Source organism: Lissotriton helveticus, chromosome 3_1 (genome assembly GCF_964261635.1).
Source record: "Lissotriton helveticus chromosome 3_1, aLisHel1.1, whole genome shotgun sequence".
Taxonomy (NCBI): domain Eukaryota; kingdom Metazoa; phylum Chordata; class Amphibia; order Caudata; family Salamandridae; genus Lissotriton; species Lissotriton helveticus.
Window position 1 is genome coordinate 619,429,008 of NC_136061.1, and position 15,547 is coordinate 619,444,554.

The 15,547-nt window shown below is 45.8% G+C and overlaps 1 protein-coding gene across 3 annotated transcripts in view; it reads right to left on the minus strand.

Annotated features, from left to right (window-relative positions):
- The window catches only part of MYRF (myelin regulatory factor), a 462,812-nt gene that overhangs the window by 93,558 nt on the left and 353,707 nt on the right, over positions 1-15,547 (minus strand). For all 3 annotated transcript variants that reach the window (XM_078680606.1, XM_078680605.1, XM_078680607.1), the window contains one exon: positions 5,144-5,252. In XM_078680606.1, coding sequence (XP_078536732.1) covers positions 5,144-5,252 — 109 coding nt within the window. The remainder of the gene's footprint in view (positions 1-5,143; positions 5,253-15,547) is intronic.

The window sequence follows — 15,547 nt, forward strand, 5'->3', positions numbered from 1 at the left end:
TTGCTATTCTCACTATAAACCTAATGTTCGTTGCTGCTTCCCTCACAATGTGCTCTGCACATTTGAGCAGGGTTACATCTATGAGACATCACACTTTGTCCACGACCAGATTTGAAACTCGCCAAGAGGTTCTTGCTACTACAACAAACTTAAGACATGATTCTTTCTTCAGTACATTTTGTACTCTTTCCATTTCCGTTCCTACAGTATTTATTCATTTCAACAGCTTTTCTTTACTTCCTCCCTTGACGCAGGGTAGACACAGCATCCATAAGCGTTACAACACCCAATGCTTGCTGCAGTTAGCGGAGTGCCACACTCTGCATACAATGCTTATAACTGTGTGTACTTATGTTGGGGTAATATTAGCAACAAATATTAAATGCCAGCAATAAATATTCCGTTCCTTAACGACATGAATGTCAAAACAAACAGACTACTAGCAGCCCACTGCCCCATCAGAGACACAGAATGTAGTGCCACACTTCTACACAATCTATCTGCAAGGGTACACACCCGACAAACACTGTTCCATTCCTCTTCACATTGCAGACGTGCAGGGTGATACACTCTTCTCTGTATACACTCCACATGATCATAATAAGCAGACATCACCTTTCACAGGTAGTTGCATCCATTCGACCCGGCGCTGAATGCGAACACTGAAGAGCTCCTGCCTGCCAGCATGCAGCCGGCACCAGGTGGCAGACTGAGGACAGACAGCAGACAAGACAACTGGAGACAATAATATGAGTTTATTGACTGACTGCACACACTAATTGATGGGGTTAACCCCTGGCACGTTTTCTGGGGACACTGTGTCTCTAGTCACAAGGCCTGTGCGGCTCACGGACACAGTCTTATCCCCTCACAGCCTTAACCTGTTTAACATACAAGGTGTTACACTTAAATATTCCAAATATCTTTTCCAGAAACTGAGCTTCTCCTGGTGGTCTGGCGTGGTTAAAAGCAAATTAAACTATCACTTATGGATCCAAAGAATCAAGATAAGAGTCACCACTGCTCGGTACATCTCAGGACATGAGCCTAGATTATGGAACTCTTTCACAGATTCCATTAAAATGCTTAACTCAGTCAAACTTTTTAAGCACTCCCGTGAATCGCTCCTGCTCGAGAAATGTCTTTATTCACTATGTCCCCTTGTCGCTATTTTGAAATTACCGTTTCGGCATAAAACCTATCTCAGTATATGCACGTTTCAGACTGATATTATGACTCATTAAAAGGTTGCACATCTTTTGCTGTATTTTAATCTGTTGCTCCATAAATGAATAAATACATTTGCAATTCTTTTGTTTTACCTCCATTTACATTTCCTCCTGACCTTTTGGTCCCTCACTCGACCCTGTCCCATTTTTTAGTCTTCCCTTTTTTCTTTCTTAGATTTTCCTCCTCCATCTCTCTGCCCAGCCCTTCCTTCTTGTGACATTGACCCTAAGCACCAATAGATTTCTGGGCATCAGTATGTCGCTGCTTTTATGTGGAGGAGTGGGGGTGTATACTCAAGAAAACTTTGGCTAGAGAACAAGTCTGCATTCAAGATCATACAAGGTGTTTTCAATTGCTCTTATCAGCACTTAAGCTCTCCAGATAGCATGGGTCAAATGTGTTGGAAACTAGAGGGCATGTTGTTCTGTGGTTCCTTCTACAACGTCCCCTGGTGGGTTCAAAGCACAGTTGTATGTGTGAACGCTAGCCCTGTGTTTTACTAATCTTTGTTCTGTACGCAGAGATTATATGTTCAGGGCATGGATTAGGATTGAATATAGGCCGACCTCACAACCGATGCCGTAGCCCCTTCTTCACTCTTGCCGCTCTTTCATCCGTGAGTTCAGGTGAATCAGTTTATGACCTCCATCTTTGTATGGGTTGGGAGATCGTCAACCTTTGCTGCCTGCTGTCTGCTCAGCCATTCCTTTAGTAAGAGAAGTTGAGCAGAACTGTGAACAGTGGAGTACCACCTCTCTCAGGGCCACAGCAACTGTGTGTGATATGTTAGTTCTGATACTAAGCCAAGGCCTCTTCTTGGTTTGTGGGACATTGCAGACTCGAGCAGACATTGATACTGCCTTCATCCTCTGTGCTCTGCAGCATCCTTTGATATTAGGAAGGAAGAGAAAGAGGGGATTTTACAAAGGATGGAATCTCAGAATAGAGTGTTATTATGAAAAGACCAGAATAGTACAAAAGAGTGTGGATATGAATGGTGCAATGACCAAGTGGGGATAGTAAGAATCAGTAAGACTAAGATCCCCGGAGAAAATTCTTCTATTCGAGAACACTACTGTTATGTTATCAGCGAACATAACCGTACTGCTATCTAATCACTCTCTATAATTCTGGGGTTCACATTGACCAGAATCATGGCATTTCTATTTATTGGTATTTTTGTATATCGTTCTGTTTCTATATGTTTCTGTAGGGAAAATCTGACCAATGCATTGTTTAGTGACGATTAGTACTGGTTACTGGGCCAAATACGTTTTATCATTAATCTCTGGAGTGCATTATGGGCAAGTATAGGTGTGTGTGAGGTAGGACTTTACTGTTTATTTTAGTCTGGTCTGGTTCAGGTTCATGGTTGTCCATTGCTTGTCATGAGGTGGCTCTTCTTTTGAAGGTCATCATTAGATGAGTATGGGGTTTTGATGCCATGCTGTGTGGGGGTGGTTTGCTGAAGCTAACTTATTCTGAATATGTTTGATATGCAGGTTTGTGAGAGGATATAGATGTCATATGGAACTGGTAAAATGTAACCAACTTTATGGATCTGGCACTATGTTGTTCTTCTGATGATGCCAGAAGGGCAAACAATAAGTTGTCAAGGAGACAGTGTCGGCAGGCGAGAGAGGTGCAGGTCCTCCAGGAAATCCAGGCATCCACTGCAGGATACTCACGGGCCCGGGCGGAGTATTATGTGAGTTATTGGAAGATGGAGAGTGCACTAGGCCCTTCCAGATTCTCTGCGGAGTCAGGCAGGCTGTGTTTTGCCCCCTTTCCTATATTCCTTATATACTAATGGAGGGAGGCAGTACTGTTAGGAGTCACAAAAGATGTTCCTAATTTTAACTCCACGTTCTTGCCCATACTCCTATATGCAGATGGCGTGGTCCGCCTAGCAAGAAAGGGGAGGGCTTTGCAGAAACTAATTAAGGTGTACACTACATGCATGCAAAGTTTAGATCAGAGGGTTAGTGAGGCAAAATGTTATGTTCTAGTGGCAGGTGATTGCCCCAAGCAACTTTCAACTTTCTGAGCAGATTCAATAAGCATGAAGGTAGTGGACACATTCTCCTATTAAGGCATACTTTTTGATAGATAACACACTTGGAAGAATATGCTCGCTAGTAGAGAACATATCTCAGAGAAAGGATAGCGGGCATCTTTTCATTTGTCAAAAGGCTGGATACGAAATCCATCCCAGAGATTTTGGATGTATACGTGGCAAAAGTAATTTCCATATATGGGGTTGGAGTGTGGGGCTTTGGGTAAACTGAACCCCTTCAACATATGGAATATAGTTTCCTTAAAAAGTTGTTAGCCCTACTCAAATCACAACTGTCATGCAGAACTAGACACCACATATTTATCGGACATCGTCCACATTGCACTGATTTTATTGTGCCATTCTATATGGTGCAGAGGGACGGTGACTTTGAATTAGATTACACTGAGAGACTGCCTCAAGATGGATTCTGCACATAAGATAACATGGTTACAGTATGTTAAGAGTACCTTAAAGGAGCTTGGTCTAGTAGGACTATATGAGAACCTGCCCAGCTGCGCCATGATCTCCAAGGCTAGGATTAAATCCATCTTCCTACAGAAAATGGTGAATGAAAGATGGGAGACTAAAAGCAAAAAAGTAATGAAGCTTTATTTAAGGTCCCCTTCCATTACCCAGATTGTACACTCCTATCGGGCTACAGTCTCTAATCCCCAGCACAGGTTCATTCTAGTGAGATTTCGATTCAACCATATACCCTTGATGTTGGGTATCTTAACAGTGTATATTCTCAAAGCAATCTGACTTTATGCCCCTGTGATGGGCCATCAACACAGAAAGACCTACATATACTTTTCTTTTTCAGTTTTTATAATGTTCAAAGGAAAAGATTTATAATCCCAATTTAAAAAAAATACAACTTCAGGCGATGTCGACCCGCCCTCTATTTTCACCAAATGTTGGCCGATCCCCTGGTATGTTATTCCCTGGCCTCATTTTTGTGGGCTGCCTTGAAGAGGAGAGCTCAGCTAGATATATATGGGTGACTATTGCAGGAGCCACCGTGTACATGGATTTAATGATATGGCATTTAAGAATGGTTTGGTGTCTCTCCTCATGATTTTGCAAAGAGATTTTAGACATATGGATTGATTGTATCACTTTTATTATAATAGTATTTTAATGGTTTCAGTTTTTAATATTATATATACTGTAAAATGTATTTTATGTACTCCTTTGCACTTTATATGCTATGAAATTTAGCGAAATAAGGATTTTTTGATTCATTGATTGAGCTCTGTTGGTGTATGATGCGGATTGGAACTATATCTGAATGGGAATGGAAAGAATGTAAGACTATTTTGAAGCAGCCAACTATTTTGCACATTAGATGTCCGTTGGCGGTGTGTGAGATGTGCAGTCAGAAGCGCTCTGTTGAGGGACTGTCTGTTTTTTCTGTGTTGCCTGTTGTTGAAAGCACTGTGATAGAAGAATACAAGGCATGTCTCCACGGTACAAACCATGATTGCCCCACATATCGTTTATTTGAATTTTGTTGCTTATTTCTGTTTGCTTAAGAGGTTTTAACTTCAATGTAAAACATTGGTTTTCTCTAAAGTACCACGTTCAAAGTAACAAACTTAAGACATATGTTGTATTCAATTCAGAATTACCATGTAGATTATGTTGGTGATAAGGAAGTGAGCCCACTTCTGGGATGCTCTGATATGAACACCAGGCCTCATCATGGTAGGGTCTGCACAGAGAGGATAATTTCCCCTCACATCTTTATTTGCAGCTTCGTCTCTGATCCCTCCAATCTCCGTCCACCATTGTCTTCACCTATTAACACCAAGTTGAACATAACGAGTGATACATACTGGGAGGGACTCCTACCTGTCTCTGACGTGTCATTGAGGCCCGCTGTGCTTGCAAACTCAGGTTTGTAGTGATAGTGTACGAGGCGCATCTGGGAGATCCGTTTCAATTGCTCGGTAGTGTCCACCTGAATCCAAGAAAATGAGTGGGAAGAAAAACAGAGAGGGTGAGGAAAAACAGAGAAATATGACAGGAGAGTTGTAAGAAGATACATTGATGAAGTGAAAAAGAAAAGAGCAATTGAGAGAAAGAATGAAAGAGAAGATATAAAGATTAGGATCTGGAAGTGGGAAAAGTATGGTTGAAAAAAAGACAGGAAGGTTGAATAAATCAAGTCGTTGATGAAACCGCTCCTTTCTGTGCTTAAGCCTGTGCCTCTCTGCTCTTCCGAATTGTTTATCCTCAGTAACAAAGTGGACTGTGCCCTTCATCCATCTATAACTGTTCATCATTGGCCGTAAGGGTGCCTATGTCCTGCATTCATCTCTAATTGGTTATCTGTGGTTCCAAGACTACTACAAGCATTTGCAATGCAATAGGTCTGGCGTTCACGCGAGTTTGAGCTATTGGCATTGTAAATGACAATGCCTTTAATTTATATTTCGGGTTTTAAAACATAAATAAAAGGCATTGTCATTTACAATTCTAATAGCTAGACATATTGCATTGCAAATGCGTGTTAGTTAATTTACAAGTAGAAACGCAACCTTTGAACAACATAAATACTTATGTTTAAAAAGCGCACAAACGCTCCGTAAAATAAGAATTTTTGTTCGTGAAAGTTTCCCAACATTCCATTATGAAGATATCACCACAAAACAGTTAGCAACCCTAGCGCCTTGAGACCCTCACAGGTGATTTATCACGCTTTATAAATCCGGATTGATTGTTCGATTGATTAGTAAGTGGGTAGACAGCATAGGGAGGAGCGTGTGTGGGCCAAGTATTAAATGTATGTCCTATGTGGTACCAAGTAGTGTGCTTGCAAGATAATAAAATTAGACTATTACATGCTGCTATATTTTAAACAACTAGTTGCAACGGTGTCTCATAAGACACATGGCTACATTACAGTTATTGTGGCCAGGATGTTTTCCCCGAAGGAGTCACTGGAAAACCTTATGATAAACAGCTTGTTTTAAAGCACCTTTAGCCAGCTACTCTTGTCAGAGTGGGGCAAAATGTAAATATTTATTTGCCAGGTGCTTTTATATATAGACCAAAATATGTGGTGCTGCTACTTCAATGTATAAATGACATTCAGCGTTTTTTCTTTACGATGCGGCACTGGGAGATTGTGCGATATGCCCAGAATCACAGGATGCCAAGCACACGCCGAGACTCGTACTAGGCCACATCCTCTCCTCACCTGCTTTGTAAGCCCTGCCCCGCCCTCCCCCGCTTGAACTTTATATTTAACTTTCTGCCACTTTTTAAATGCACCAACCGCTACTGCTCTGGTGGAGCTGTGGTAGGCCCATTACTGGAATAGGAGCGGATGTGGCAGGATGGTGTTTATCAGTGACAATCTGTGACTTTACCAGTTCTTGCTGGTCTACTGGCTCACCTGTCAGCTGCAAGCAGGAGATACGGGCTTGAACCCGGGCTTCCTCACGTGACCAGAATGTGTGTCGTTGGACAAACCATTTTTTGTGCTCTTATTTCTAACATCTGGCAACATGCAAAGTGATTAGAAGTGAGCTAAAACGTTTAATAAGCGCTAACCACAACAAAACTTCGTCTGTCTAGCTGGCACTTCATCTAGTCACTGCTCTGGTACAAAACTACCTTTTGGCCTCAATGTTTATTTCTCACCTTGTGTGAAATGATTGTGCCGTTTTATAATTTATCCAACGGGGCAAAGTGCTCTATAACTACATACATTTAAATAAACAACTGGATAGTTACATATAATGAAATGTTCGCCTGTCAGGTCTTGGCTGTTTGCTGAAGGCAGTAGTGCCTCATCCAGATCAGGCGTCTTCAAACAGCACGTTCCCACCGGAATGCCTCATTTAAGTGACTGTCCAGAGGTGTCTCAGGGGAGCCAGGAAGGGCAGCCATGCCACTAAGCTCTGAAAAGAGGCTCCAACGTCAGAAAGGACGTCTGGGTCCTTTGTCCAAGCAGTGCTTAATTTCAGCCGGTGGTTGCACATCATGCCCACCAGAAAGTTATTTGTTCGGACTGAGACTTATTTTACATCATCAGATTTTGACCAAAAAAAAACCCACAAGAAAGACGAAGGGGCAGGGTGATCGAGGCATGAGGTGAAATCAAGACTGGACATGGTATTCAGCAAGCCTGACCTTGAACTGCGACAGGCTTGGAAAGAAAGATTTGGGGCCTGGCACATATTCTTTTAGACATTAAGCAGTGGCTTAGCCTTGCCTTCTAGTTCGCACCCCTGTCCACGAGGATTGCCCTGTCCACGAGGATTGAACATGGGAGCAACTGTCATCTGTGTCCTGCCAAAATGTCAACTGTGAAACAGTGCGACTTGAGTAAACTGTTTCTTCCCACTTCAACACAATTTGTGATCTTGGGCAAATCACGTTATTAAGGGCCTTAAAAACAAAGCTTTTTGCACTTTTTAATAATTACCGTTTTACAACTGTTTGCAATGCCATCTCACGTGCTTTGCGGCGGGTAACATGATTTGTACAAGATCCAAATGGACTTAAAACAACTTAAGAAATTCTTTAATTGTAGTACTTGGCTATGTAGAACATGCAAAGTATTTTTGTTCATATGATGCTTTCCATGCAGTGTTTAAGAGGAGTTCTATTTATGGCCTAATTGCATTACAGACCGACACATTCAATTCTAGGCAGATTAAGTGGTGTGCTCAGAATCACAGGATGTTTGAGCCTCTGACCAGACTTGAGCCTGGTTCCCCAGCTTCAAAGTCGGCTGTTAAGCCACAGAAACGATGGGGGACATTATTAGTGTGTCAGTATAGTCATGGGGAAGACACCTTGGCAGGAAATATTAGGCAACGAAAAAAATTGATGGCAACAAAACCTTATGGAATGACCCACCCCACAGGCGTATTTCTTTCTGTGCATAAACTTGCTTCACAGCTGACAAAAAACGGCATACATTTGTGGACAAAATAAATATCTCAATAGTTCTTACTTAAGATGTGCAAAGCAGCATGCCCTGCAAAAGATGACTATGTGACGTAAAGGATGTATGAGCTACCTGTATTAGCATATGAAGTACATCTTGGCAATATTAAAGCCTTACGTGGCAAAACGGTTCTTTGGGTAAAGTGAAAGGTATAGAAAAAAGAAAATAGATGGAGCTTGTGAATTACATTCCTCTGTTTTAAACATAATGAGCTTGCATGGGGCCGGGACAGCAAGGGTGACAGGCGGGTGCGGCTACTACTCGCCCAGGGCGTCGCCCTACTGTGTATCACGCTCGGGGCGGGCCCCGGCTCGCTGAGCTGCGTTCTGATTCGTGCCCAGAGTTCTGTAACTGATGTTGGTGCGACTACTACTCGCCCAGGGGGTCACCCTACTGTTCGTTGGTGCGATGGTGAGTGTGCAGATCCTGCGAGAGCTTTCCCAGCACACATCTACTCCAGTACAAGTACTCACAGCTTGGACATGATTCTATCTAGGCTGCATGAACAGAAAACAAGCAAGCAGGACATGTGATCACGCCATGCGCCAGACGTGTGCTTGTCTCTTAAACAAGCGCACTGTAAGAGCATGTGAGGCAGAGAGCAGACACCATGCGCGTGCATATCGCCTGTCCGTGCGCGCACATGGTTTGCCTCTCTTCGCGCACCAAACCGACAACAATAGTCTCGCCGAGGTGTAGCAGCGCATGCGCTGCGTTCGCTAGGCGATACCTATAAAAGGCCCTGCTACACATCTTTCTCAGATTGTTTTTCCATTGCCACAAACTGTCCCATGCCCTTCACCCATCTCTACTGGCCAATACATGGCCACAAAAAGGCCTATAACCCTCAACTGCCTCTTATGGTTTGTTCAGGGTCAGAAATAGGCTCTTCTCACTTGTACTTTGGTTTGTCCTCTCAACCACCCACCCCAAAGGAACACAGTGCGAACTGGAGTGCTTTGGCCTGTGACACTCATCTGCCTCTAATTTGATTTCCATGACCATAAATAAGCCTATTTTATGGAAAATAATACACCCAGGCAACACATAAACACTGGCACATTTCAGGTAGCAAAATAATAATAAATAATAAGGCACTGAATTAGCACAGAAAGTTCAATTTAATACATTTTATAAAAGTGTCACGAAATAATTCATGGACATACTGATTAAAAAAACAGTATAAAATTTCTTTCAATGATTATACAACAGATACACGTAATTTGTTTGTATAATTAGATACTACAGTAGGGAGATAAGCCTATGCCTTTCATCTATCTCTGATTGTTGGTACATAGCCATAAAAGGCCCTGTGCCCCTCACTCTTCTTTAATAGTTTACTCATGGCCACAGATTGGTGTATGGTGCTCATCCTGGCAATTGTATCCTGCGGCTGAGAGCTGCTGCGGCGCCTCGCTGTTGGTCTCGTGCGCCTAGTGCGCTGCGCTGTATAATTTTTAACTCTCCGTTTTTGTATTTTATTTTATTTTAATTTTGCTTCCCCCTGTTTTTAGACACCCTGTCTGGCCCTTACCTGCACTTTAATTTCTGGAAAACCCACCGCAGTTTTGCGGGTCCGGTTCCGGGGAGGTTGAGGGCGGGTAGTGACATCTTGGATTGGGCAGGGAGTAACGGACGCCATTGCTGAGCGTCCCTGCGTCTGTCGACGCCGTGAGCAGGCTATTTAGGGCGAGCCCAGTGTGGGGGCAGCCTGGCAATTGTATCCTGCGGCTGAGAGCTGCTGCGGCGCCTCGCTGTTGGTCTCGTGCGCCTAGTGCGCTGCGCTGTATAATTTTTAACTGTCCGTTTTTGTATTTTATTTTATTTTAATTTTGCTTCTCCCTGTTTTTAGACACCCTGTCTGGCCCTTACCTGCACTTTAATTTCTGGAAAACTCACGGCAGTTTTGCGGGTCCGGTTCCGGGGAGGTTGAGGGCGGGGAGTGACATCTTGGATTGGGCAGGGAGTAACGGACGCCATTGCTGAGCGTCCCTGCGTCTGTCGACGCCGTGAGCAGGCTATTTAGGGCGAGCCCAGTGTGAGGGCAGCCTGGCAATTGTATCCTGCGGCTGAGAGCTGCTGCGGCGCCTCGCTGTTGGTCTCGTGCACCTTGTGCGCTGCGCTGTATCAATCAATCAATCAATCAATACATTTATAGAGCGCACTACTCACCCGTAGGGTCTCAAGGCGCTAGGAGGGGGGGGTGCCTTTACTGCTCGAACAGCCAGGTCTTAAGCCTCTTCCTGAAGGAGAGGTGGTCCTGGGTCAGGCGTAGGTCGGTCGGGAGGGAGTTCCAGGTCTTGGCGGCCAGGTAGGAGAAGGACCTTCCTCCTGTTGTCGCTCTTTGGATGCGGGGGACGGCGGCGAGGGCGTGGCTGGTTGATCTGAGGTGGCGCTTGGGAGCGTAGAAGTTGATTCGGTTGTTGAGGTAGCTCGGGCCTTGGTCGTGTAGGGCTTTGTGTGCGTGGGTGAGGAGGCGGAAGGTGATTCTTTTGTTGACGGGGAGCCAGTGCAGGTCTCTCAGGTGCCCGGAGATGTGGCTGTTTCGTGGGATGTCGAGGATGAGTCTGGCTGAGGCGTTCTGGATCCGCTGGAGTCTCTTCTGGAGCTTGGCAGTGGTTCCGGCGTATAATTTTTAAGTCTCCGTTTTTGTATTTTATTTTATTTTAATTTTGCTTCCCCCTGTTTTTAGACACCCTGTCTGGCCCTTACCTGCACTTTAATTTCTGGAAAACCCACCGCAGTTTTGCGGGTCCGGTTCCGGGGAGGTTGAGGGCGGGGAGTGACATCTTGGATTGGGCAGGGAGTAACGGATGCCATTGCTGAGCGTCCCTGCGTCTGTCGACGCCGTGAGCAGGCTATTTAAAGCTCGCCTCCTGACGCGCAGCGGAAACGCGCAGCGGGAGCGCCTTCCCTGCGCCTGAGTCGTGCCAGAGTCCTGCCCGTCTGCGCTCGTCTCGGAGGCTGACGAGGTAGGACAGGGGGCTCTTTGGGCCTTTTTGTGTATTCACGGGGTTGGGTGTTCGCTCTGCTTGCATGTGTACATATTCATCTTCGGAGCTTCTTGCTCTGCGCTGTCAGTCCCCTGCATGCCACCACGTTTTGCCATGCGGCCGCTCCTTCAGGAGGGGCTGCTTGGCATGTGGCTGGCGGGCTTCAGTTTTGAGGAACGTTTCCAAGGAGCCCTCTCCTATACGCCATCAATGCTCTCTGCTTAATACCAGATCACTTAGCAGACACGCAGTTGACATCTGGAATCTGCTGTCCGGCACTAAAAGAACTTGCCTTTTCCTCACGGAGACTTGGCTTGGAGAGTGCTCGGGTCCTGATCTGGCGAATGCCATTCCTTCTAATTATAATATCTTTAGGAAGGATAGAGTGGGAAGCAGAGGCGGGGGTGTGGCTGTGATTGTGGATAAGAGTGTCCCTTGTTCGACCTTTGCCGTTGAGAATATCACCGGCTGTGAGGCCTTAGGTTTTACCCTTGGGGTCTCTCCTTGTCAAACGTGCACTGGGCTCCTTATCTACAGAGCTCCTGGGCCCCTTGGCTCTTTCTTTGACGATCTGCAGGCGGCACTATCAGTGCCTTGCCTCAGATCCGAGCACTGCATCCTGTTGGGGGATCTGAATGTCCACATGGACAATGTAGCGGATCCCGATACCATTAAATTACAGGATATTGTTGCTCCCTTAGGGCTGACTTCTTATATTACTAGCCCCACTCACATCAAAGGTCATACTATTGATCAGATTCTCTCGACCAGGTTCATTGAAGTATCTTTGCCGCGTCCTGTGCTATGGACGGACCATTTTTTTATCGACTTCTGCATTCTTTCTTCCGCCGTGACTGGTTCTAGACTGCCGAAGGAGGTGAAAGGGATGGGGCGGTCATTTCATCAAGTTACGGCGGAAATACTGTCGGACGCCCTCCGCTGTCATCCCTGTCGGCTTTCGGGCAATCTGGAGGAAAATTTAGATTCTGTCCAGAAGTGGCTGGCAGCTAGATTTGATGAGCTTGCCCCGGGGAAACCAGTTAAATCTGTGGCCAGACATGCTACGGCCCCTTGGTTTACCCCTTCGCTTGGGATAATGCGCCAAGATTGCAAAAAAGCTGAGAGAATGTGGCGGCGTAAGTATGATCCGGACGATAAATCTAAATATCGGGAAGCGATCAGGATCTATCATAAGCATATTTCTGAGGGAAAAAAAGTCTATTTGGAGCGCAGAATCGATGAGGCAGAAAATAGGAGTAAAGAACTCTTTCGGATAGTAAAGGAGTTCGTCTCCCCCTCATCGACTTCGCCCCCCCCCCCACTCTCACTCCGCAGTCTGGATTAGCCAGCTTGGAGACTTTTTTATAAATAAAATTAAGTCCATTCAGGACACTTTCCCCAGTACTGGTGCCTGTCTATCTGATGGCCTACAGGCCACCCTCCTCTCGCCATTTGATGAGAAGAGTCCAGTCCTTTCGGACTTTCCTTCCTTATCCGTAACCTCCTCTCCTGACCTTCTCTCTCGGCTTCAATCTGGCTCGCCGTTGGATCCTTGCCCAGCGAAATGTCTAGGAAAAATAGCGCCTGCAATAAACAGCTTGCTTAATCCGCTGCTTAATTCCTCTCTGACATCGGGCGAAGTTCCGTCTGCCTGGAAACATGCTCTGATCCTGCCACTACTCAAAAAGCCCACGTTGGATCCTCTTGTCCATGCTAACTACAGGCCGATCTCCCTTCTCCCTGCCCTGGCAAAAGTGATCGAGAAACATGTACAGCTCACTATTTCCAGCTTTATAGAGAGCAATAACATCTTGCATGATTCCCAGTCGGGCTTCCGTGCTAATTATAGCACGGAGACAGCTTTGCTCGAGATCACCGATGCCATCAGGGAGACGCTTGATCTGGGGGGGAAGGATATTTTGGTTATGCTGGACTTGTCGGCGGCGTTCGACACCATCCCCCATATCGGTCTCCTTTCTAGACTCTGGGAGATCGGCTTTCGTGGGACGGTGTGGACCTGGTTTAAATCCTTTCTGACTGACCGTCGACAAGTGGTCTGGGCACCACCGTTCTCCGCGGAATTGCCGCCGCTAGAGGTGGGGGTTCCTCAGGGGTCCATCCTGAGCCCCACCCTCTTCAATATCTATGTGGCCCCTCTGGCGGCGGTTGCGGAGTCCTTCGGTGCCCGGATCATATCCTATGCTGATGACACCCAGCTCCTTCTTACTTTTAAGAAGGGAGAGGCTTTTGATGGTGGTCTGATCAGGGAATGCCTGGGTGCGGTCTTCGACTGGTTTCGGCGGAACAGTCTGAAGTGCAACTCCGATAAGTCGGAGTTGCTTTTTTTCGGATGTCCGCCGGCTCCTAGCTGGAGGACTTGGTGGCCGCAGGACATGTTTCCGCCTGATGAGCCCTCTGTGAAAGCCAAAAACCTTGGTGTGCAGTGTGATGACGGCCTCTCTTTCGGACCCCAAATTATCAGTCTGACAGGGAAATGTTTTGGCATTTTGAAAATGCTTCGGAAGTTTCTTCCTTTGCTGTCTTTGCAACACAAAAAAATCATTGTGCAGTCTCTAATTGCCTCGCGACTCGACTACGCGAATGCCCTGTATCTCGGGCTGCCTAAATATCTGCTGGCCCGTTTGCAGACTGTACAGAACTCGGCTGCAAGAGCCATTTTTGGCCTCCCTCGCAGGGCAAGAGCCTCGGAACTGCTCAAGAGACTGCATTGGTTGCCCATTGCTCAAAGAATCACCTTCAAGGTTCTGACCCTGGCTTTCAAGGCCCTCCATGCGATTGGCCCTAAGTATTTGGGGAAGCGCTTGGCGTTCTATGTCCCGAGGAGGACTTTGCGGTCGGCCTTGTTGGCCAAAGCCGTTGTTCCCCCTATTAAACTCGCCCGGATCGGAAGGCGCTCCTTCCGCTACTTGGTCCCGCGTTGCTGGAATGAGCTACCTGTTTTCCTAAGACAGTCAAACAGTCTCCTTTCTTTTAGAAAGGAGCTGAAAACTTGGCTCTTCTCAGTATGATTTTTCCCTCCGGCCTCCGCGAGCAGCTGTGTTGTGTTCTCCGCTGCAGTTCTCTTTGCCAAAGCGCCGGGACACCCCTTGGGGTAGCCGTGCGCTATAGAAGAGACCTAAACATAACATAGCATAACATAACATCCACCTCTAGTGATATATCAAGCGCCACAACTGGGTCCGGGCCCCTCGCTATTCTCTAATGGTCCAGCTTGCTTCTGGAGACATGAGGTGGCAAGAATCTGAGCAGAGTGAACAAAGAGGTTCCTGGACAGCACCTTTTGATCACACAATGTATCATGCCATCAGAAACAAGTCATTCTCTTGGGGTACTTAGCACAGAGGAGTTGTTTCACCAAGTGCTCAGTTCTAGTTTACAGACAGTTATTGTGAAAAAAAGAAAACCATTTGGGGCTAGGAACATGTGGGAAGGACTGATCATCCACTGTCAGACCTGGATTGAGTCTGCAAGCATCCGACCAACAAACTGGAGCCCAACCTTGCACTCAGTTATAGATTGTAAGCTACTACACCAAGTTCACCCCATCTCTTTTAAAATCACTGAGCGACTGGTACTCCTGTCTCTTAAGAGACAGCAGATGGCTGACCTATCAGCATAAGGCTCTTATACTTGCTATTACTCTTCGTGTCTGTTATTCTACTAGTGACTGTAAACTGCCATCGTCGGGTCATCCCTTATCATATTACTTAAGTCAATACACACAAAATGGAAATCTTGGACTACCATGGGGCCCTCAATCCTAAACTGTAGGACAGGTGCAATGAGAATAGGAATCGAGCACAGTACGGTCCACTGTGACTAGTCACCATGGATATACAAGTAGTACTGATAAATAATACAGGTGCTTAAAGTATGTTACTAAGAATGTCCAGTCTGTAACTTTTTGTCTGGATGGAAATCACAGGATCATTGCTGTAGGGATTAGGAGTCTTGAATGGTGGGACTTCATACATAGGCCTTGGGGGAGGGGCAAGCAAAACGGGAGTGAGGTTGAAACTGAGGGTTTGAAAAGGTGAGACTGCAGATTACTTCTGTGTTGGGCTGCAAACCTTTACTATGTGTACGGATTACTCAAAAGCATCCTCGTTATGCAAGGAGCATGGCAGCACAGTGTGCTAGATGTTTCAGACGAGGTAAAGTGAATCTTTCCTACAAATGCCTCTGCAATATCTAACAGATGCTAGGGCATTTACATGGAAATGACTTCCTAGGGCTGTTCGTTTTGTATATATGTTAACGAGGACAGCTGTCTACTAT